At 50.1% G+C, this 23542-nt stretch overlaps 2 protein-coding genes across 5 annotated transcripts; one reads left to right on the forward strand and one right to left on the reverse strand.

Annotated features, from left to right (window-relative positions):
- The first annotated feature begins 197 nt into the window (after positions 1-197).
- Positions 198-21636, forward strand: GBA1 (glucosylceramidase beta 1). 4 transcript variants are annotated; one of them, XM_061404020.1, is made up of 12 exons: positions 198-345; positions 13173-13251; positions 13587-13674; positions 14083-14274; positions 14388-14534; positions 14757-14890; positions 15088-15260; positions 15490-15727; positions 16153-16377; positions 17063-17226; positions 17629-17745; positions 17838-18499. In XM_061404020.1, the coding sequence occupies exons 2-12, from the start codon at positions 13225-13227 to the stop codon at positions 17941-17943; spliced, it is 1611 nt and encodes a 536-aa protein (XP_061260004.1). In that variant the 5' UTR covers positions 198-345; positions 13173-13224; the 3' UTR covers positions 17944-18499. The 4 variants fall into 4 exon arrangements, 2 of the variants coding, with proteins under 2 accessions (XP_061260004.1, XP_061260003.1); XR_009733953.1 differs by lacking the exon at positions 198-345 and adding an exon at positions 21460-21636 and having other exon boundaries at positions 13094-13251; positions 17838-17998; XR_009733952.1 differs by lacking the exon at positions 198-345 and having other exon boundaries at positions 13094-13251; positions 17838-17998; positions 18359-18499.
- On the reverse strand, positions 18495-23490 carry MTX1 (metaxin 1). The gene is made up of 8 exons (XM_061404084.1): positions 22944-23490; positions 21893-21962; positions 21684-21763; positions 20040-20132; positions 19736-19918; positions 19532-19608; positions 18946-19100; positions 18495-18842 (listed from the first exon to the last, which is right to left on the reverse strand). Exons 1-8 carry the CDS (start codon positions 23022-23024, stop codon positions 18628-18630), a joined length of 954 nt encoding a protein of 317 aa, XP_061260068.1. The 5' UTR covers positions 23025-23490; the 3' UTR covers positions 18495-18627.
- Positions 23491-23542: the final 52 nt, after the last annotated feature.

Below are 23542 nucleotides of genomic sequence, written 5' to 3' on the forward strand. Positions count from 1 at the left end.
GGCGCATGCGCGCTTCTTGCTTCCCGCGCCCCCTTTCCAAATAGACCCCGAATACGCTTGCGCCATATTTGGGCTACGGCTGGTCAGCGGAAACAGTCCGTCCTCAGCACTACCAATAAGACGTGCGGAAAGTGCCTGCGTCCCGCCTCCTGAAGATTACGGGTCTCCCTTCCCGAGCGAGGCCCCGGTCCCGCCCAATCGGCCCTGCGCGCCTTGCGGCTGCGCGTGGTGAGGCGCACCCTGCCTCGGCTGAGCCCTGTTCTTCAGCCCCGCCTACCAGCTTTACAGGCTGCTCTGGGATTTCCTTTCGCCTCCGGTTGGGGCTGCTGTTTCGCTTCACCGACGGTAGGCGTAATGGATTTTGCACTGCTTAGATCTTAACTCTCCCTTCCCTGCATCTGCAGCTCACCTTTTTATCAGCACTGTTATCATTAGTTGTAGGGATGGTCGTGTTTTACTAATGATGAAGAGGGGGAAAATCTTCAAATCCTCTTCTACTCACTTGCATTTTTGAGGGCTGGAATGGGGAAGAGTTCTGTATAATTTATCCATTCTTCAATCATCCGACAAATGTTCAGTGAGCACAGCACTAGCGCAGCGTGCTGTGCTCCCTACTGGCGATACACATTGACCCCTGCTCTATTAGGCTTTGGCATGGACAGATCAACAGACAAAGGAGTTAGGCCACTGGGTGCTATTATTAAGTCATTTTTACAATTAACTGCAAGCAGCAAGAGCTACAAAGGAGATGCGAGATTTGTGAGCTTGTGTTACAGGAGTGGGTGTGTGTGTGACAAAGAGAATTTCTCAGACATAATGACAGGGGCTGAGATCTGAAAGAAAGATGAATAGGCATTAACTAGGCCTGGAGGTGAAGAGTGGTGCAAACTGAAGAAGACTCTGTGAGGATTCTGAGGAGAAAGGATAGAGAACAAGGGGGCCAGTCCATGGCAGGCTGTAATTAGAGATTGGTCCCCGTGCCTTGGCACTTACCCCTTACAGTCTGATTTCTACACAGCAGCCAAAGTGATCTTTTAAAAATATAGACCTGATGGCAGCGCTTCCCTGCACCAAACTGTCCAGTGAATTTCCATCTTGGAATAAAATGCAGACTCCTCACAGTGGCCACGAAGGCCTTACAGAATCTGACCCCCAACCTTTTTCTCTAATTTCACTTCCTGCCACTCCCGCCCTCACTCCCTTTGTCCAGCACTCCCTACCCCTTTGTTTTGTTTAGTAGTGCTCATGGCCATCTGAAGTTCTGTGTTTGTTGTCTATCATCCCCGTAGAACATAAGCTCCACCGGGTCAGGGACTTTATCATCTTATTCATTACTGTATCTAGAACAGTGCCTGGCCCATAGTAGATGCCCAATTATTATTTGTCAAATATGCACATTGGGGAGCACATAGCAGGGGTGCCCTGCGCATTTCAGGGTGTCAGGAGAATGGTACTGATGGTAGAGACATTAAGGCTGAAGACTTACTGATGAAAAAGAGTATTTATTCTTTTTTTTTTTTTTTTTTTAAGAGAGAAGAAAATATCCTAGCTCAGAGCAGAGGCAAGATGGAATGTGGCCTCTTAGGCAAAATGTGATTGGAGCATATAGTCCACACGGAGGGATGAGAAATGAAGCTGAAACAAAGATGCCAGGTCCTGTAAACCCTCTTAAAAAGCAGTATGGAGCCATTGAAGGATTTTAGGAGGGAGAATAGTAGCTTCAGTGTTTGTATTTGAGTTACACCATTGAATGCTTCTTGAAGAATGGATTGGAGGAGAAAAGTAGAGTGTAGGAGGTCAAATGAGAGGTGTTTCAGTAGTTAACAAGAGAAATGATAGGAAGAAGGATTTGAGGAGAGGACAGAATCAGGCACAAGCCCCAGGTTCTTCAAGGAAGAGGTTCTGTTCATCGGGATAGAGAACACAGGAGGAAGAGTGGGTTTGGCTGGAGGAGATGATGCCCTCGTGATGTTGCTGCTGAAGTGTCTGTGAGACTCCAGCAGGAAAGGTCTGGAGGGTAGAGTCATCACAGAGTCCATCTCAAGAGGAGGATTGGGATTGGAAGTGCATATTTTGGAACCAAAAGCAACCAGAAGATAATCAAAGCCATGGGTTGTCTCTGGAGAGAGCGTGACGTATGAGAAGAGAAGGTCTAGGACAAAACCCAAAGGAGCAGACAAAGGAGGCGAAGCCTGCAAAGGAGAAGGAACAGCCAAAGAAGGGAGAGGACCTCCAGAGCAGCAGACTACGAAGTCATAAGAACAAAAGAGAATGCTTCTAGAACAGAGGGGCCGGTGTCAACTGAGGTAGAAGGTACAGTTAGATAAGTGCTGTGTGCTTAGTTGCTCAATTGTGTCTGACTCTGTACTGTAGCCCGCCAGGCTTCTCTGTCCATCAGGATTCTCCAGGCAAGAATCCTGGAGTGGGTTGCCATGCCCTCCTCCAGGAGATCTTCCCAACCCATAGATCGAAACCAGGTCTCCCGCATTGCAAGCGGATTCTTTACCATCTGAACCACCAGGGAATCCCTGGCTGGGCATTATTCACTAGACTTAGCAACAGAGGGATCATCAGTGACCTTGGCAAGAGCAGTTTTGGGGAGCCAAGAGGACCAGCTTTAGCCCGTGCAACGTAAGAAATGGAGAGAAGACTCACCAAGTGTAGCAACTCATCCCAGACGTTTGGCTGTGAGTAATATTACACACATTGTTGCATGAGGTTCTCATAACAACCCATGAGGCAAGAGGTTTGACGATGAGGAAACTGAAGCTCCAAGAAGTCAAGTAACTTCCCAGTATCTCAGTTCTAGTAAGGAATGAAGCAAGGGTTTTAATCCTGTATAATCACTAGGGTGTCCATGTCAAAAACACCCTTCCCCTTCCTTATTGCTTCCTCTTGAGGGAGACAATTGGTGGCAGCTTGAGGGAGCAGGGTGGGAGTAAAGGCCTGGGACCGAAGACTCCTTCCGCTGTACCTGGAGGAAAAAAACAAAGGCTAGATAACAATAACAATAATAATTCCAGCCATCCATATGGAGTTTTACAGTTCACAAGGACCATCTTCTCATACTTTTTTATCGCCAATGAGACTCATGACAGCCTTGCATGGGAGGCTCAGGACAGTGAGGAGTTGTTCAGCATTTGAATCATACTTCCTGTTGCCTCAACCAAATCCCCTCAATTAAGTCTCACTCTGGCTCTAATAGTCCTCTTCAGAGTTAGCTTCATTATTCTGGAAGTTCACCATTCTTTTGCTTCAGATCACACCAAAAACATTCCCTTAAACACTGACAAGCAGGGCCTTAAACAGCGAATGTGGTTAGTAACTTGACTCATTCATTCATTCAGTAAACCTGAGCCCCAATTCTGTGCTTGTCTCTTGAGGAAGAGTTTTAGGTTTCAGAGAAATAGGAACTGTGAAATTTGCCCTGTGGCCATTTAGAAACTCACAGAAGGGACTTCCCTGGTGAAACAGTGGATAGGAGTCTGCCTGCCAATACAGGGGACACAGGTTTGATCCCTGGTCTGGGAAGATGCCACATGCCATGGAGCAGCTGAAGTCCATGCGCCGCAAAGCCCGTGTGCTGCGACTACTGAAGCCCACACATCTAGAGCCCATGCTCTGCAGCAAGAGAAGCCATCACAATAAGAAGCCTGTGCAACCGCAACAGAGTAGCCTCCACTCACCACAACTAGAGGAAGCCCATATGCAGCAAGGAAGACCCAGTGCAACCATAAATAAATAAATAGATAAATAATTGTTTAAAAAAGAAAGAAAAAGAAGCTTACCGAAGACTAAAAATATACTACTGAAATGTCAGGGAGACTGTAAGACATGATGACTAAGAGCTGCTTGGGCTTCAGAGTAGGAAAGAGCTGCATTTAGGCTTGACTCTGCCACTTACTTAACCTCTCTGAGTCAGTTTTCCCCGTAACATGGGGCTGTCAGGCTAATGCATGTAGTAAGCACCCATGAAAGATTAGCTATTGGTATCTTGAGAAAAATTACAGGAAAGCATATGAGGTACAAATACTTTCATTTGCACTGGACTTTACAGGTATGCTATGGTTATTGTTTAAGAGTTGGTTAATTAAACCAACTATTGCCATAATCACTTGGCAACATGTCAAATTATGTGTCAGATCATCAGTTGTACACATTAAACTTACACAATGTTACCTCTCAGTGGCAGTCGCGGTTTAGTCGCTAAGTCTTCAGACTCTCTTACCCCATAGACTGTAGCCCACCAGGCTCCTCTGTGCATGGGGTTCTCCAGGCAAGAATATTGGAGTGGGTTGCCATTTCCTTCTCCAGGGGATCTTCCTGACCCAGGAATCGAACCCAAGTCTTTTCCATTGCAGGGAGATTCTTTAATGACTGAGCTAGAGACATAAAAAATTTTATCTCTATAAAGCTGAAAAAAAAGTTTGTTGATGAATCCGGAGATGAAGCTACAACCTAGTAATTAAGGGGCAGAAGGGTCTCACTGGAGGGAGAAATCATTTGGTGTCAGTAATCAGTAACAGTGGTGTTTCTTCAGATCAGAAACCAGAGCTGAAAGGACAGATTAAAGGTTGACTGGTAAGGTTTTATCCATTCAGTTATCTCTTGGTATTTTTTGAGTCCTCCTCTGCCATACCCGACATGAGAGTGTCTCTCTTTGACCATGGAAGTGACAGTGGGACCAGGAGGAGGCACCCTCTTTGGGGAGTTGACTTGAGACCTACAGAGTAAGGAGCCTGTGACATGGTGCTTGCCAAGCTCCAAGGCTGGAGTTTGCTGTCTGAGCCAAGGGTTGGCTGAAGTGAGATCAGAACTTCTGTGCTGGGTCAGCCAAACTATTTTTGTGCTTTAGCTTCTCACTTATATGTATTTCCCAGTTGCCCTCCCTTGGTGTTTAGCTAAGTCTTTTTAAAGTGCTGTGCAAAGGGAAACGAGGAACGCGTTTGTGGCCACCTAGTATGTACTCTTGCCTGGAAAATCCCATGGACAGAGGAGCCTGGTAGGCTGCAGTCCATGGGGTCGCGAAGAGTGGGACACGACTGAACGACTTCACTTTCACTTTTTACTTTCATGCATTGGAGAAGGAAATGGCAACCTACTCCAGCATTCTTGCCTGGAGAATCCCAGGGATGGGGGAGCCTGGTGGGCTGCCATCTCTGGGGTCGCACAGAGTCGGACACGACTGAAGCGACTTAGCAGCAGCAGCAGCACGTCCATAGTGACTACTGCAGCCTGGGCATTTGAGGTGACTCCCCTAGGGCGGTGGGTCTCAGTTGTCCCCTACAGGGCATTTTGGAAACATGTCTTTAGTGGAGACCATGATTAGGAGCAATTGGCTTTTCTAGTAGTCACGTACGAGTGTGAACGTTGGACCAAAACAGAGGCTGAACGCCGAAGAATTGATGCTTTCAAATTGTGTGCTAGAGAAGACTCTTGAGAGTCCCTTGGACTGCAAAGAGATCAAACCAGTCAATCCTAAGAGAAATCAGTCCTGAATATTCATTGTAAGGACAGATGCTGAAGCTGAAACTCCAGTACATTGGCCACCTCATGGGAAGAGTTGACTCATTGGAAAAGACTGATGCTGGGAGGGATTAGGGGCAGGAAGAGAAGGGGATGACAGAGGATGAGATGGTTGGATGGCGTCACCAACTCAATGGACATGAGTTTGAGCAAGCTCCAGGAGTTGGTGATGGACAGTGAAGCCTGGCATCCTGCAGTGCATGGAATCACAAAGAGTTGGACACAACTAAGCAACTGAAGAACAACAATTAGGAGCACTTTTGAGAATTTAGTGGAAGGAGGACAGGAGAGAGATCCAACCAGTCCATTGTAAAGGAGATAAGTCCTGGGTGTTCATTGAAAGGACTGATGCTAAAGCTGAAACTCCAGTACTTTGGCCATCTCATGTGAAGAGTTAACTCATTGGAAAAGACTGATGCTGGGAGGGATTGGGGGCAGGAGGAGAAGGAGACAGCAGAGAATGAGATAGCTGGATGGCATCACCGACTCAATGGACATGGGTTTGGGTGGACTCCGGGAGTTGGTGATGGACAGGGAGGCCTGGCGTGCTGTGATTCATGGGGTCGCAAAGAGTCGGACACGACTGAGCGACTGAACTGAACTGAACTGACTCAGCATATTAGAGCACTTCCAACTATGTAATATATTTAGTTGTAAAGAGTTTCAATGTGGTAGTAGTCCTACCAAAACCATGAACCAACTGCAAATATGTAATGAAATTTTTTTTACTGACTTCATTCAGGTTTAATTTATATACTATAAAAGTTTCTCCTTTTAAGTGTACAGTTCAATGATTTTGAGTAAATTTATAGAATTTTGCAATTTCGATTCCCACTCCAGCTGCAGGCAAGCACTAATCTGTTTTCTGTCTCTCTAGATTTGGCTGTTCTAGAATTCCATATAAATGGAATCATGAATGTGTGGTCTTTTTGTCTGGCTTCTTTGACTTACCATGATGTCTTTGAAGTACATTCATGTCATAGTATGTTTGGAGAAGTAAATGCAACCCACTCCAGTGTTCTTGCCTGGAGAATCCCGGGGACGGGGTAGCCTGGTGGGCTGCCGTCTCTGGGGTCGCAGAGAGTCGGACACGACTGAAGCGACTTAGCAGCAGCAGCAGCAGCATGTCATAGAATGTATTGGTATTTTGTTCCTTTTTATTGTTGAATACTATTCTATTTAATGGAATACCACAGTCTGGGTATTTGTTCACCAGCTGATAGACATTTGGTTTGTTTCCATAAATAACGCTGCTATAAATATTCATGTGCAACTCTGTGTGTGGATAAATGTTTTCTTTTCAGTAGCTACCTAGAAGTGGAATTGCTGGGTCAAATGGTAACTCTGTTTAACATTTTGAGAAACTGCCAAAATGTTTTCCAAAGTGGCTGCACCATTTTACATTCCCAAGTTCTAATTTCTCCACATCCTTGCCAACACCTGTCATTGTCTGTCTTTTTGATCATAGCCATCCTAATGTATGTGATGTGGTATTTCATAGTGGTTTTGATTTGCATTTCCTTAACGAAAAATGTTGTCAAGCATCTATTTGTGTTCTTGTTGGACATTTGTACATTATCTTTGGATAAATGTTTCTTCAAGTCCTTTGCCTGTTTTTTAATTGGGTTATCTTCTTATTTTTGAGTTATAAGAGTTCTCTGTATATTTTGGATACTAGGCCGTTATCAGAGATGTGATTTGAAAATATTTTATCCCATTCTGTGGGTTTTCTTTTCACTTTCTTAATGGCATCCTTTGAAATACAAACATTTTTCATTTTGATGAAGTCCAATTTATCTTTTTCTTCTATCATTTGTATTTGGGACTCATAAATAAGAAACCATTGTCTAATGAGACTTTGAACTTAAGCTATAATGAGATGAGAATTTGGGGGACCTTGAGAGGAAGTAAGAGTGTTTACCAGTGGGAGAGACATGCCTTATTGGGGAACAGAGGACGGACTATGGTAGATTGCCTCCTAGATGGCTCCCAAGTGATCCCCACCACCTGGTGTGCATGCCTTTATTTAGCCTCTCTGTCCAACACACATCTCTATGGAAGACCTGTGTAGGGACTTTGCTGGTAGTCCAGTGGTTAAGACTGCTCCTAATGCAGGGGCCACAGTATCGTTCCCTGGTCAGGGAACTAAGATCCCACACGCCACACATGTGTAACAAAAAAATAAATAAAGCAATTACCCTTCAGTTGGGCTTCCCTTGTGGCTCAGCTGGTAAAGAATCCACCTGCAATGCGGGAGACCTGGGTTTCATCCCTGGGTTGGGAAGATCCCCTGGAGAAGGGAAAGGCTACCCACTCCAGTATTCTGGCCTGGAGAATTCCATGGACTGTATAGTGCATGGGGTTGCAAACAGTTGGACACGATTGAGGGACTTTCACTTTATCCTTCAATTAAAAAAATAAATAAAATTTAAAAAATATATATATTAATAAAAAGATGACTGTTATCCAATAGGATATTGTAAAAATGATAATGTGTGGCTCCTGAGGCTAGGACATTGTGGCTTCTGCCTTACTGTCTCTTAGACCGCTCACTGGGGAGGAATCTAGCTGCCATGATGGGAGGACATTCAAGCAGCCCTGTGGATTATTCCATGTGATGGGAAACTGAGGCCTTCTGCCAACAGCCAGCCCCATTTTATCACTTATGGTAGGTGATGAACTATGTTAGGCTTCCCTGGTGACGCAGACAGTTTACTGCCTGCAATGTGGGAGACCTGGGTTCGATCCCTGGGTCGGGAAGATCCCCTGGAGAAGGGAATGGCAACTCACTCTAATATTCTTGCCTGGAGAATCCAATGGACAGAGGAGCCTGGTGGGCCATAGTCCATGGGATTACAAAGACTCCACATGACTGAGTGACTAACACTTTCACTTTCAGTTAACTTGGAAGCAGAGCCTAAGTGCAGTCAAGCCTACTGCAGATGACAGCAGCCCTGACCAATGTCTTGGCAATAATCTTTTTAGAAACTGCAAGTGTGAACCATCCAGATAAGCCACTCCTGCATTCCTTTCCCACAGAAAATGTGAGATAACAAATGTTTATTGTTGCCTAAAACAAAGAAAAAGAAACCACTGGCTAATCTTCCTTATTCCAGAAATGTTATAGTTTTAGCTCTTATATTTAAGTCTGTGATTCATTTTGCTTTGATTTTTTATTATGGAGTGGGGTAAGGGTCTAAGTTTATCTTTTTTGCACATGATATCCAGTCATCTCAGCACCATTTGCTGAAAAGAAATTCCTTACTGAATTGCTAAGGCTTAGAATCAAATAGTAAATTTGTTAAGACTTGTGGAATGCATTGAATCTTATTTATAAAGACTGATTTTAAGCATTTTTATTTATCATGTATTTTATATTTTTACAGCATAATAATAATTACATTTTGTAAAAATTACATGAAAATTACACATTGAAATTATTAATTCATGGGCTGTTTTTCCTTCTGTTAAATCCTAATTTATTCCATTTAGGTTAGTACATATCTGACTATTCTATAATGTCTTGTAGATAATCCTTCCTAAGCATTTATTTATTGAAAACATATTTTCCTATAAATAAAAGTCCCATTATCTTTCCTTTATATTCCAATTAAGGCAACAGTATTTAGTCTCTTAATTATGTGTATAGGTAAGTCATAGTATCTATACCTTTATTTCAGGATAGTAGAGAGTATGTGAGGAAATACTTATAATGAAAAGGGGGTGCTCCGGCTATTGGGCGGAGATTTCCCGTGAAAGGGAAAGTGAAGCTCAGGAACAGAGGCAGACCAGCCCCTCCCCAGCTGAAAACCAGTCCATCTTGCTCAACCCGGGAGTCCTGGATTCTGTTTCATTATCGACCAGTTATCCCCTGACCAATGCCTTTGAAGAACACAGATCCAGAAGTGGTGCCACGTAGCCAGCACTTTGGAAGCCAACTTGGGCTTCATTTTTAGCAGAGAAAACACACCGTGGAAAACGGGACAATTTTAAAACAATACGAAGCAACACTGCAGACCAGCACAGCAGCTTTTGAAAATAACCAGCAGCTAAGGTAGCATTTGGGACGCCAGGAGGCACTCACCTCCAGGTGTGATGTGTGTCACAGGACTCTGGATACGAATCTGTTATCAAACACAAGTCTGTGTGCTCAGTGCAGTGAGGCCAGATAAGACCAAAACATGTCGAGTTTGGAGCAAAGAGAGGTTTACTGCAGGGCCGTGCAAAGTTGCTTATGCCTTAAAAACCCCCAACTCCTGGAAAACTTTCAGCCAAGCCCTTTTACAGGGAAGGGTGGGGGGCGTGGTTAGTTGTTGCAAACTTCTTGGTGTCAGATCATTTTTTCTTAAGGTCAGGTCATGGTCAGGTCACCATGTTGCTGTAAACCTCCACCAGAGCGAATGTTATTCTCTGTTCTGACAAAGGCCAAAGTGCTAAGGCTTAATTTCCGCTCTCCGAGGCCCAGGCTAAGAGGAGGAGTCCCTGGGCTGGCCAGTTACTCTGCCCCAGAGCGCTGGTCCAGCACCCAGTCTGTGTCCTTCCACCAGTGCCCAGGCCCTGCTGAAGAGGCAGATCTCAGCGGGTGGCGCACTCAGGGGCAGGTCCCCAGAGCCTGCCCAGCCATCATCACTGAGGGAGCCAGGCGCCCAGCACCCAGCCAGTCCTCAGGTTTTTCATTTAAACCGGAGCAAATTATTTGTGTAAGGTCAGGGGGAATACATGTGGTAGCAAATGCCCATCAGGTTAGTGCCCAGCTCACAGCAGTTGCCCTTCTCAGAACAGCTCCACCCGCAGAGGTAGACCTGAAGTCTTGATGGGCAGTGTCCTTGCAGCTTAACCCTGACCTCTGCCACCTCCTAGCAGGTAGACAGCTGATCTCAGCTATATCAGTTTTAGAAATGTGAACAGAGAGACTGAAGCTGGTTGAAGCTGTGCATGGCACTTAATGGCAGTGCCATGCACTCCAGTTGCTGAGGCCTCTGTGGATGGTGACCCATGAAGACTGACGCCGCCATTAGACCCCAGATGGGGAATGGAGGAGAGGGCGCAGTTGCCTCGAAGCCTGGGCCTGGCCAGGGAACGGTGTGGCGAGGGCTCTAGAGCTTTGTGGGACACAGCCCTCAGCCTGTCCCCTGACCCCCCCAGCTCACTTGCTGGCCCTGAAGAGAAGGCCTCTCATCTTCTTCACCCACTCTCTGCCTTGAGGACCACTGCCCGGTTGAGTGTTGGCAGCCATAGGGTCCCATGTGTACCTGCTCCACCCCTTATTACAAATCCAGGTCCCACCACTGAGTAGTCAAGGGACTATGGGCAATTTCATGACCATTTAGAGTCTTAAGTTCCTCATCTCTAAAGTGGGGAAAAAATTAGTATCTGCCTTGTGAGAATGAAATGAGACAATGAACATAAAGCAGCGTAGAATAGGTACTCAACAAATATAATAACCAACTTTATTAAGAAGATAAAATACAAAAGCCTCAAGGGCAAATCACCTTGATAGAAACGAAACAAAAGACTCAACAAAGTCTCTGCCTGCAAAGGGAAACAGGCAAGGGAGAGGGACTTTAGAGCCAGCAGGGCAGGTCAGGGCAAACAGTATGTGCTTAATAAAAATTGGTGGACCAAGTGAGCTCGAGGGAAGTAAGATGCTGGATGTCACCTGCTCTCCTCCCCAGAACACGTCATGTACAGCATTTCCTTGAGAAACAGGAAGTCTGAATTTGACATAGTGATGGTGGTTCAATTAAATGGAACAATTTGGCACCTAGCCATCCTGGGCCAGGCCTTCTGCTTGAATGAGTAAGATCTCATTTGTGGAATTCCAAGCTCCTTATGTAAACTCAGCCCTACCTTGTTGTAGTATTTGGTGCCAGTCTTCATTAACATGGTGGTGAGCCCTTGCCTGTCGCGTGGGAGACCGAGTTCGATTCCTCAAGGGGAGGCCACACGCCCTTTTTGGGCTTCCCAGATGGCACTAGTCATAAAGAACCTGCCTGCCAATGCAGGAGACATAAGAGACAAGGGTTTGATCCCTGGGTCAGGAAGATCCTCTGAAGGAGGAAATGGCAACCCACTCTGGTATCTTTGCCTAGAAAATCCCATGTACAGAGGAGCCTGGCAGGTTACAAACTGTGGGGTCGCAAAGCCTGAAGTGACTTAACAGTATGCTGGGCGTTATCATACTGACACCTTACAACAATTCTGTGCGATGGGAGTTATCGCTTCCCTTTTATAGATGAGAAACAGAGGCTTAGAGTGATTAAGCAGTTTGTTGCTGTTCAGTCACTAAATCATGTCTGACTCTTGGCCACCCCATGGACTGCAGCAGGCCAGGCCTCTCGTCCCTCACCATCTCCCAGAGTTCGCCCAAGTTCATGTCCATTGAATCGGAGATGCCATCCAACCATCTCATCCTCTGCTGTCCTCTTCTCCTTTTGCCTTCAGCCTTTACCAGCATGAGGGTCTTTTTCAGTGAGTTGACTGTTCACATCAGGTGGCCAAAATGTTGGAGCTTCAGCTTCAGCATCAGCCCTTCCAGTTTATTGATGATCAAACAGCCAGTAAATAGTGGAGCCACGATTCAAACCAAGCTCCTCTCACCGAGACCATAGCTCCTCTAGGGTTATGGGGACCTAGAAGAAATGGTCAATTTCTCCTGGAGTTTATTTGGAAACACTTCACTGAGATAATTAAAAAAAATAAAGACAAGTGGTTCCCGAGGGTCTACTGCGTACCAGGCACTGTGCTTATCTTACTGATTGTAGTAATGACCTTGTGAGGTGATGGCGTTTAACAGATGGGGAAGTTTAACTGGTGAGGAAATAGGCTCAGGGAGCTAGAGTCAGCCAGGTCTTAAATGTGTATGTCACTCCCACTAAATCTGTGATGTGGCCCATGAGGCAAAACAAGCTCCTTCTCACATCCACTGAGGATACAGCTTTGTACCACACTTTGCAGTTTCTGAACTGCTTTACACAACCTCTCTGTCCTGTGAGAAAGGAAAATCAATTCCTTCTCATCTGTATCTGCTGATGAAACAAGAGAGGCCCGGGGAGGCACCAGCCCCCTGCCCAGGGCCCATCCTCCCTGCACTTCTCTGGTTAATACTCCTTATCCCTCACCCCTTCTCCATGAAGCCCTGTAGGAAGGGTCTCTGTGCACAGCTGTTACCAATTTTGTCCTTATCTGTAAGCATCTGTGTGTCCGACTCCTGCAATCTTTGCCCTAGGGCAAAGATTGCTTAATCATCGCTCAGGATTTTGGCCTCAGTATTTTTGTACCATGATCCTCTTTTATTAGTATTAACCATTATCAGCATAACTTTAAAATATTTTCCTTAAGAAGGCAGTGTGCCTGCTGTGGTTCCCATCCTTTGGGATTCGGGCAGATCCCAATTGAAGCTCAATCCTTCATTCAGATCTTTCATCTAGATTCTTCCTAAAGCTGTCATCCATACATGCCTTCTAGAATTTCATAGATGTATAAGCCCTCAGGAAGCCAGTCAGTCGCCCTTTACAAGTATGGTTGCAGTTGCCTCACTTCCTGGGTCATGTGACACTCCCGTGGTTTCACGTGACTCGTTCCATTATGCCGGAATTAACCCGCAGAGCTAATCTGGTGTCCCCTGCATCCCTGTTTTTATTTAGTTGATCTCTATCCCTCAGAAGTTTGGGAACCCCAACGTCTTCTTGCCTGGTGATGGAGCTTTCAAGTCCTTCCAGAGAGGTGAGGGGGGGCAAGGCTTCTAATTGTTGCTGTCATGCACTTTCTGGAATTCTGGCTAACTGGGCTCTGAAGCAGGTCATCATGGCTTTTTGATGGAGGGAAGGTGGGATTGAAGGAGAAGTGGTTGGGAAGAGGGGTGCAGGAGGGTCCTGCTTGGGGTGGGCAGAGAGCAATTACTAGCAGAGATCTTGGAGGGAGGGCTGGACTCAGGTGTCCGTGGGCTTTGTTTCATTCTGTTAAAGGTGGGAGACTATAGGCAGTTGAGCCCTGCCTAGGAGAGTAGATGAGAGGTGGAGAGGGGCTTGCCTTCTAGCCACTCCTCATTGTATTCTCAGGAGTATCCTATGCCTCGGGGCAGAGTAGGAATCATGGCTGCCAGCCTCATGGGATTACTTCTACTTCATACAGTGTCGTGGGTATCAGGTAAGTGAGTCAGAGAGAAGGGAAGGAGCCCCAAGGCTCCCCTTCTGCCATATGGTCTTTGGCAGTCTCTGGCATACTGGTGGTGGACTTAAGTAGATGCTCAATAAATCCTTTTGCGTGACTGAGAGCAACAGTGGGGTGGGGGTACAGCAAGATAATTTTAAAAAATATTTATTTATTATTTATTTGTCTGAGTTGGGTCTTTGTTGTGGCATGTGGGATGTAATTTCCTGACCAGGGATCAAACCCCTTCCCCTTGCATTGGGAGCTCAGACTCTTAGCCATTGGACTGCCAGGGAGGCCCAGGAATTTTTGAAACAAGTATTTTGTCTTTCTTTTCAACTAGTGCGTCCCTTCTCCCCGTCTTCACCCCTCAGCCCTTGCCTCTCTGTGTGCCCTCCCTGCCAGGTGCCCGCCCCTGCAGCCCTAAAAGCTTTGGCTACAGCTCGGTGGTGTGTGTCTGCAATGGTACATACTGTGATTCTCTGGACCCCTTGACCCTGCCTGACCCTGGCACCTTCAGCCGCTTTGAGAGCACTCGCAGCGGGCGCCGAATGGAGCTGAGTCTGGGGACCATCCAGGCCAATCGCACAGGCACAGGTAACCACCCCTTACCCAGGCTATGGTCCTTCTGGGGCCAAGTCATGCCAGCGATCAGCATGGAGTTTCTCCCCTGTGCACTGACGCCTTTTATTCCCTGTGGATGTCCCCAGGGTTGCTGTTGACCTTGCAGCCAGATCAGAAATTCCAGAAAGTGAAGGGATTTGGAGGGGCTATGACGGATGCTGCTGCCCTCAACATCCTTGCCCTGTCACCTGCTGCACGGAATTTGCTACTCAAATCATACTTCTCCGAAGAAGGCGAGGAGGAAAGGGACAGGATGACATAGTGCAGTTGGCTCTTTGACCTCTCCTTTCACCCTGACATCCACCCATCCCTGACATTTGGGTCTCTGTTAATGCCCGGTGGGGAAAAAAAATTGTCCTATCCATCCGCTGAGTGCCGGGGGCCTCCAGCTCAGATAGTCTGCCCTTCACCCTGCACCCAAGTTCCCTTTGGCCCTGACTCAGGAATTTCTGCAGGAATTGAATACAACATCATCCGGGTCCCCATGGCCAGCTGTGACTTCTCCATCCGCACCTATACCTATGACGACAGCCCTGATGACTTCCAGCTGCTCAACTTCAGCCTTCCAGAGGAAGATGTCAAGCTCAAGGTGGGCACTCTGGCTGCCTCAGGCCCCAGCAGCATTGATACCTGGTGGTTGAGGGGCCTCAGGCTAGAGCAGTTTGCAGAGAGACATAGAACTCAGGATGGGAGGGTAGAGGCCGAGGGCTAGGCCAGATACGCTGGTTGGGCCAGTCTGTCCATGTTCCAACTCTGGGTGTCTTTCCTCACTACCTTTGTTTCCAGATACCACTGATTCACCAAGCTCTGGAGTTGGCCAACCGCTCTGTCTCACTCTTCGCCAGTCCCTGGACATCACCCACTTGGCTCAAGACTAATGGGGCTGTGAATGGGAAGGGGACACTCAAGGGTCAAGCAGGGGATCTCTACCACAAGACCTGGGCCAGATACTTTGTCAAGTAAGGAAACAGCAGAGCCATCGGGTCTGGACCAGCCTCCCCTCTCACACGCCCTGGTCTGCGTCCCAACCCTTGACCTGTTCGGCTGCCAGATCTCAGCTCCTCTTTCTACCTTCTGGGCCTTTCAGGCTTAGGCCCCTCAGTTTTCCCCATTCAGTCCGACCTCCTAGTCTCCAGGGCCCTGGTCCCGTTTGTCGGCCATGATCCCTCACACCCTTGCCCTCGCCAGGTTCCTGGATGCCTACGCGGAGCACAAGTTACGGTTCTGGGCAGTGACAGCCGAGAATGAGCCTACTGCAGGGCTCCTTACCGGGTACCCCTTCCAATGCTTGGGTTTCACTCCTGAGCACCAGCGAGACTTCATCGCCCGTGACCTGGGTCCCATCCTCGCCAACAGCACACACCGCGACGTCCGACTGTTGATGCTGGATGACCAGCGCTTGCTGTTGCCTCACTGGGCCCAGGTGGTAAGGACCAGGACTCCCGTGGGTACCTTGTCTAGATGCTCAGTTGTGTCTGGCTCTTTTTTGACCCCATGGACTATAGCCCTCCAGGCTCCTCTGTCCATGGGATTTCCCAGGCAAGAATACCAGTGAGTTGCCATTTCCTTCCCCAAGGGATCTTCCCAACCTAGGGATTGAACCTATATCTCCTTGGCAGGCAGATTCTTTATCACTGAGCCACCTGGGAAGCCCTTAGTACCCTAGTGACCCCAAATCCAGCATCCAGATGACTAGCTCCAAAAATCTCCCAGGTTGTCACTTTAACCTCCTCTAAGTTGTGTTCATCCTGCGCCCACCTCTCAAGTTCTAGTGCCTCTTCCAGATCCCTTGTGTAGGACCCAGGCTCCATGGCTCTGTCTCCCCAGTATCCCTTCCCTTTCTCTGTACAGGTGCTGGCAGACCCAGAAGCAGCTAAGTATGTTCATGGCATTGCTGTACATTGGTACCTGGACTTCCTGGCTCCAGCAAAAGCCACCCTGGGGGAGACGCACCGCCTGTTCCCCAACACCATGCTCTTTGCCTCAGAGGCCTGTGTGGGCTCCAAGTTCTGGGAGCAGAGTGTGCGGCTGGGCTCCTGGGATCGAGGGATGCGGTACAGCCACAGTATCATCACAGTGAGCCACCTCAGTCTCTCCTTCCGCACAGCAGACCACCTTGGACCCCTCGCTAGTCTCACCGGAGGCTGACGGGGGCTCTCCTCTCCAGCTTTTCCCCAGCTCGCTTACTCTTGGGGGCAAAGTTTGAGGATATCATGATGCCCTCTATTGCCTTCCCTTCAGAGATCTGTGCACCCCATCACCTTGTTCTGAATGCTTGAGCCGTTGTATCTGCCTCAGATTTCTCAGTTTCTCTGGTGATGCCTCTGTCCTCAAAACCCCTCCCTCCTCAGATTTTTCGCTTTTGGCTGTGCTGGGTCCTCATTGCCGCTCGGGCTTTCTCTCGCTGCGGCAAGTGAAGGCTCCTCTCTAGCCTTTGTGCACAGGCTTCTCACGGCAGTGGCTTTTCTTGTGGAGCGCAGGCTCTTGTCATGCCAGCTTCAGTAGTTGTGGTGCATGGGCTTAGTTGCCCCGCGGCATGTGGAATCTTCCTGGATCAGGGATCAAACCTGTGTCCCCTACATTGGCAGGAGGATACTTAACCACTGGACTACCAGGGAAGTCCCCTCCTTAGATATTAAGGATATAAAACACACCCCTCCCAGGGCCGAGGCCCCACAGCCCATCTCCCTCATGTGACACTTAACTGTATTCACTGGGGGCCCAACGTGGAACCTTTGTCTCTGCCCTGTTCCTACCCTAGAACCTCCTCTACCATGTGGTCGGCTGGACCGACTGGAACCTCGCCCTAAATCCTGAAGGGGGACCCAACTGGGTGCGCAATTTTGTTGATAGCCCCATCATTGTGGATATCGCCAAGGACACATTTTACAAGCAGCCTATGTTTTACCACCTTGGCCACTTCAGGTGAGTGGAAGGTGGGCACTCCGACTCCATGCCAGGCCTAGCATCTCCTGCACTAGGCTTGTATCACCCACTATGAGGGAGCAGGAAGGTGTGGAGAGTGGGAAACTTGGGAGGCTCGCATCTGTCCCTTTTGCACCATGTAGGTAGGAAGTGACTAGATGGCATTTGAGACAGACAGTTCCTCAATGCCTGATGCTGAGGCTAGGAGGCAGGAGGGCAGGGCATACCTAACTGCATGGCTGGAGGCCTGGAGAGTTAGGGCAGGTCTTAGGAATGGTTCTGGGGGCCGGTGTGCGGGGGGCAGGGTGGTGTAGATGGTAGGGAAGGTGACTTCTCAAGTGATAGACTGATGAAAGCCACCCTCAGGGCTGGGGTCCCTAACAATGCCTGTTCCCACTTCAGCAAGTTCATTCCTGAGGGCTCGCACAGAGTGGGGCTGGTTGCCAGTAAGAAGAGCGACTTGGACACAGTGGCACTGTTACGTCCTGACGGCTCTGCGGTTGTGGTCGTGCTGAACCGGTGAGAGCAACGGGGCCTGGGAACTGGGATGAAGAGGAGACGGTGGGCTTGGCGGGATCATACACTCCGCTTCTCCTCCCTACCTCCCCCAGCTCCTCTAAGGACGTGCCTCTCACCATCAAGGATCCCGCCGTGGGCTTCATGGAAACTGTCTCACCTGGCTACTCCATTCACACCTACCTGTGGCGTCGCCAGTGATGGAGCTGATACCCACGCTTGCGCCTGGGCTCAGCATGGACATTAAAGGGACACGGTCAGCCCACAAGCCGTCTGTGGCTACAGAGGGTACAGCAGGACCAGGGGGAGCTTAAGTGACGTAAGCCCAGAGGCAGTGGTTTGGGTGACTCATTCTCCCCTCTAGTTGGTGCCAGGGGCTGGAGGGCCCTAGGGACAGGATCGGGACGCCCCAGTGGCCCTCCACCCCCGTGCTTGTGTGAGCGTGTGCTATGCGCTGGTTGCCTGTGGAAACTGGGCCCTGGCCCAGGGTGAGCTCACTGTCTGTACAAACACAGGGGTAGGGGGTGGGGTGGATGGAGAGAGAGGTTAAGGAGAGGAAGAGACGAGGAAGGCCGGACCCAAAACTGGGAACTGTTTGTCTTTCTTGGAGATGCAGAACCAGGCCTGTGCAGATGTCAGCACCAAGGCACAGGCAGTGAACGAAGCCGAGCACCAGAGGGTAGACTCGAGCACCAGAGGGCCCCCCGTACCAGCTAGGAGAAATGGCAGCTCTTAAAAGACACAATGTCTGATCTCAGTCCATGTGAGCAGTTTTATTTCTGGGGAGGGTGGCACCCCATTTCCACCATACCAACAATGGGGAAACACAGGAGCCTCTGGAATGCATGACAGTAGAAAAATCAGTCCTGAGAGCATGAGGATAAATCATTCCTCTTCATCCTCCTCAGCCATGCCCAGGGCCTGGGTGCCTGGGGCCCGGGCAGATGGTGCCCGCTGGATGGAGACAATGCCGCTGAGCAAGGCATAGCCGGCCATGGCTGCCAGCCCCGCCAGCACAGTTAGGATCTGGTTCCGGCGCCGGTATGGCTCCTCCTCAGTCTCTGGGTTTGCTGGTGTCTGGCGTGGAGGTGGTGCCTTAGCTGAGGGGAGAGGAACGGAGATGGGTGGGAGGCTGGTTCCTGGATCCCTGCCCACTCTCCCCAGGACCAGCACCCCCCACCTCCCCACCCATCCGTCCCTTACCTCCTTCCCAGGGGAAGTACAGGCTGAGGATGTGGGCGCAATAGGCACAGAGATTGTGCAGCCCCCGCAGGTGGGCCTGCAGCTTCCCACTGGGCAGCTTTGCCTGTTGCAACAGGGCCAGGTAGCTGAAGACGAAGGCATCCAAGGAAGCGGGACTGCAGCAGAGAAAAGAGTGGGATGGAGAAGGGGAGAGATGGGGTCAGAGAAGAGTTGGCCCTGGGAAGATAGGCTCTGGGCAGCGGGGGACCACCGGGGGAGAAGAGGACACACAGCCCTGGTCCTGGGGTGGGGAAAGTGCCCCAGGTGGCGCCAGCCTGGCCTTGAATGGGACTCTATCCCAGGGCTGCATAAAGGGCACATTGAGTGCCCCACAGCTCAGCAGGCCTGTCCCAGGCCTAGCGGCCCTCCACCCTCCTGTAGCACTGAGGCGGCTCCAGCCCCACACACAGCCCTGCCTTCACCAGACCCAGTGTCTGTGCCGAGCGCCTCCTGTCCAGAGCTTGAGCCCCCACCCTAGCCCCTGTGGCTACATTTGAACCTGTATCTTCTTCCAAGCCACCTATGACTCCCCTGGAGTGAGACTCACGCATCTCCAAAGAAGAATTTCTGAGAGCCCAGGCGCTGAGAGAGAAGAGTCAGGCATTCTTGGGCCTCCTGGTATAGCTATGGAGGGGACACAAGGTCGGCTCGCGGCTGCGGGTTGGGTACCGCCTCCCCTCCCACGGACTTGGCCCCTCCGCCGTCATCCTGGGGGCTCCTGTTGTACAACACCCTCCTGTCCCAGAGGTACCTCCTTCTCCAGCTCCTCCTCATCCTCAGGCCTGTGCTCCCCACACAGCAGCTGCAGCCGTTCCATGTACTGCCGCTGCATGCGGCCAGGCAGGAAGAAGTTGAGGGGAAAGGGCATTGCCTCTGCATACCACTTCCGGGTCACCTCCACATAGTTCTTGGCGTCTATCCAAAAAGTATGTATCTGCATTGGGTATGTAGGAAGGAAGAGGCTGGTCTGAGCCACTGCACCTGCCTGACCCAGGGTGGGATTCTGGTTCCCATGCTGGGTGTGTGTGTGTGTCTGTGTAGGCCTGGGCACTCACCAGCACTGGGAGCAGCTTCTCCTCCAGCAAGGACATGAAGGCCAAGGTGTCTGCTCCTTGGCGGGCTGACAGGTCGTAATCCGCATTGTACTTCTGTGGAGGAAACGTCCACGGTGAGGTGGATGCTGGGGGACTGCGGGAACGCTTCCTCAAGGAGGGAGGCCTCCTGTCCGGCACCACCCACCCTGACCTCTGAGCACAGCAGAGGTAGAGTAAGGAGCTTTTCTTGCGGAGGCCCCCTCGCCTGGGCCCAGTCAGTAGCCTGTTGCTGTTGGCGGAAAGCCTGGACCTTGGAGCCTGCTGGCCGTCAAGGTCCCGCGCCCACTGGGGGGAGGAAGGAAGGCCCAGCCACAAACCCAGGAGCAGCTCCCAGAGTTTCCACGGAAAGCTGGCGGGATGCCTGCTGACGGCAACTTTCTAACAGTAACTTCCCCAATCCAGACACCACAAAACTAGCAGCGCAGAGCTCAGATGCAAGCTGGGTCTCAATCAATGCCTCGGGAACTAGGGGACGCCATCCTCATGCTCCTGGGACCCAGTGAACCCATGTCGAGGGCTCTCTGGCTAGTTCTCTCAATGCTCAGCTCTTGGCCGTTTCTTGTTTCATTCCATGGTCCAGGCGCCACCACCACACACGCATTCCAACCATACCCCCAGGTCTCAGCCTGCCACACCTTCCTAGGCTCCAGTGTCTGCTCCTCAGCACCCTCCTCCACATCCTGAGTAAACTGTGTCCCCAAGTAACCTCTTGAGTGTGATCGTTAAACCTCTCTGAGCCTCATTATCCTCCATGGAATAGGGGTAATAATCTTTCTCTCAGTATGGCTGTGGTAGAAGACTCTTTAGAGAAAGCTGTGCTCATACAAAAACAGTGGCCCAGTCCCACCAGGAGTTTTGGCTTTTACCTGGATCCCTTCTCTCCATTCCTCTCAAGCCTCCATTAATTCCCCAGTTCCTCCACCTTTGGGAAAGTAGAAATTAATAAGAGGGGTCTACTTCTGACAGTATGCTCCCTTTTGGAAGCAGACCATGAAAGCTGGAAGAGCCCTGAGAAAGTGTCCTGGCTAAGCTCCTGGTCTTACAAATCAGCTTACAGCTCTGAGAGATTAAGCAGTTTGCCCAAGGCGGTCACATAGCCAGGGACAGTGAAAAGCACAGCCTGGGCCTCTCTAGTCCCCTTGTGATGCTCTTTCAACTTTCCCGTCATGGCGCTTGGTCTTGCCCACTCTGAGCCCCGTATTATAAAGCCTGACCCGGTCCCTGAAAAGACAGTAATGGCCCTTAGAACTCGCTCTCTGATCCCATCTTCCACCCCAGCCCCCCACTGGTCTCATCTTTGAGGGCTGCATCTGTTATTTCCTACTCTCTTTTCCCTTGCATGTGTCAACAGCCTGTTCATCTCTCCCTCCCTGCCCAGCAGGCAGAAGGCATTGCGGCTCCAGATGTCTCAACAGTGGCCTAGTTGAATCTCTAGCCTACTGCATCACAGCAACATGTCTGTGTCTCCTCCACGAGACTACATGTCCCTTGAAGCCCTGGGTCACCTGCGTCTGGTTTGCCATACACTTGGTACTCAATAAATGTGTGTGGCACTGAATTGATTGAACCTCTCTCGCTGGCAGTCACCCTACCCAAACCACCTACCTCTTTTCGAAGGTGGGTGATGATCCTGTGTGGTACTGAGATGACCTCTCCATGACTGGTCCGAAGGGCAGGCAGAGTTCCTGACATTGAGAAAGAAGTTCCAGCAGACCCTTAGCCACCTATCCACACATAGCCACAACACACCCTTGTCTGTCTCCTGCACTTCCCCTTGTACACGCCCTTCCTCACCCCCCAGGAACACTGGGTACCTGAAGGACTCCGCCAGGGGTTGGTGATCTTGTGCACCTTGAGTGGGGCACCAGTAAATCTGGCATAGGTCTGCAGGGAAGGAAGCAGAAGGCAGAGAGGCCAAGGACATGGCCCACACAGGGGAATCAAGACAAGAAATAACATTTATTGAATACCCTCTGTGCTATGCTCTACACTGAGGGATTGCTTCACACAAAAAAGGTAGACGTTATTGTTCCCATTTTACAACGGACAAACACAGGCCTTAGAGACCTTATGGACATGTCCCTGATTACAAATCAGCCAGGAAAACCCTTCCCTCTTATATCCTCTCCTTCCATCTACCTGGTGAACATCTAGCCTCACTTGGAAGCACTGGCCATTCCTTCTTGGGCAGTCTGTTTGGTCTGTTCCCACTTTAGCATCTGAACATTTTATTACACTTGTTTGCTGACGTTTCTAACTTTATGTAAACACTTCCAAGGGAGGGACCAAATGCTATTCATCTTTGCATGCCCATGTTTGGTATCTGGAAGAGGCCTAATACAATGAAATGAGTAGAGTGAAAATGAAAGAGTGAGTGAATGAGTTAACTAGTTTGACTCCAAAGCTCTTTCTACAGAGCCTTAGCTGTGGGTGGGCCTTTTGGTTCAATAAACAATAACCTCAGTAAATGCCGTTGAGTGAGGAGGAGGAAGGGGAGACTGAGGAGCAGGCAGTAATGCCAAGCCGGAGAACCTTGAGATCATCCAGCCTTTGTAAAGCTCCGGATGAAGAAACGGCGCCCAGAGGGAAGAGACCGCCCCAAGGTCACATAGCCAGTAAATGGATGTTTAAGAACTAAAATTCATCTTCTGAACCCCCGACCAGGCCTCTTTCCATTGCTAAACAAAACCTAGGCTACCAAGGCACCGAACAGAGTTCATACCGGCCAGGCACGCTCTTGGATTGCCTCAGTTTACCCCACTGTGCCCGTACTGAGGCGCCCTGGCAAAATTCGGATGACCGGCTAGTCCGGCCCCCTCCCCAGTCCTCCAGGGCGCAGCAGAGAGCGCCGGCGCCACCCCTCACCAGCACGGCCAGGCTGTCCAGGTCCACTGACGGCAGCCCCCAGCCCCCTGACCAGCAGAACAGCTCCATGGGCGCCGCCATCTTGCCTGCCCTCTGTCCCGGAAGCACCTCCCCCTGCGCTTCAGCCCTCCTCTGTGTGGATCCGCCCCCCTCCCTTTCGGCAGATCGCGCTCGGGACCCAGGGGAGGCTGTCAGGAGGGCGCGGCTTGTCCAGGCCCGAGAGGCGGCCTGAAAACGGCGTGGGGCGGAGCCGAGGGCTTCTGGGCAGGGCGGCCGCCGCCTGATCCAGAGGTGCCTCCCGAAGGGGGGATGGATCCTCAGCCCTGCGCGCCTTGGAGAATCAGGGAGCCCCGATGGAGGGGAGCCCTGAACACCCGAGGACGCGGTGGGAGCAAGAGAAGGGGATTTTGTGCTCCATGACGGGTTCTGGGGGCCCTCACAAATCTGCAAGACGTCTGGGCTGCTCTGGGGCCCCTTAGGGCTCGGCCCCGAGCGGGGGCTGCGGGGGGGGTCCCCCGAGCCGCATGTTTTCCACAGCGCGTTATGTTTGGAACCAGCCCCGCGCCTCTTGTTGCCATGGAAACAAAACAGGGGCGGTG

Source organism: Bos javanicus, chromosome 3 (assembly GCF_032452875.1).
Source record: "Bos javanicus breed banteng chromosome 3, ARS-OSU_banteng_1.0, whole genome shotgun sequence".
Classification (NCBI taxonomy): domain Eukaryota; kingdom Metazoa; phylum Chordata; class Mammalia; order Artiodactyla; family Bovidae; genus Bos; species Bos javanicus.

What these genes read in the sequence shown, in the direction of transcription:
- GBA1 (XM_061404020.1), top strand. Translation starts at nt 13,225, where the DNA reads ATGGAGCTTTCAAGTCCTTCCAGAGAG. An exon ending in AGGAAGATGTCAAGCTCAAG is followed by an intron (nt 14,891 to 15,087) that starts GTGGGCACTCTG and finishes CTTTGTTTCCAG; the next exon opens with ATACCACTGATTCACCAAGC. An exon ending in TGCCTCACTGGGCCCAGGTG is followed by an intron (nt 15,728 to 16,152) that starts GTAAGGACCAGG and finishes TTCTCTGTACAG; the next exon opens with GTGCTGGCAGACCCAGAAGC.
- MTX1 (XM_061404084.1), bottom strand. Translation starts at nt 23,024, where the DNA reads ATGGCGGCGCCCATGGAGCTGTTCTGCTGGTCAGGGGGCTGGGGGCTG. An exon ending in AGAAGCTGCTCCCAGTGCTG is followed by an intron (nt 19,919 to 20,039) that starts GTGAGTGCCCAG and finishes TACCCAATGCAG; the next exon opens with ATACATACTTTTTGGATAGA. An exon ending in GTACTTCCCCTGGGAAGGAG is followed by an intron (nt 18,843 to 18,945) that starts GTAAGGGACGGA and finishes CTCTCCCCTCAG; the next exon opens with CTAAGGCACCACCTCCACGC.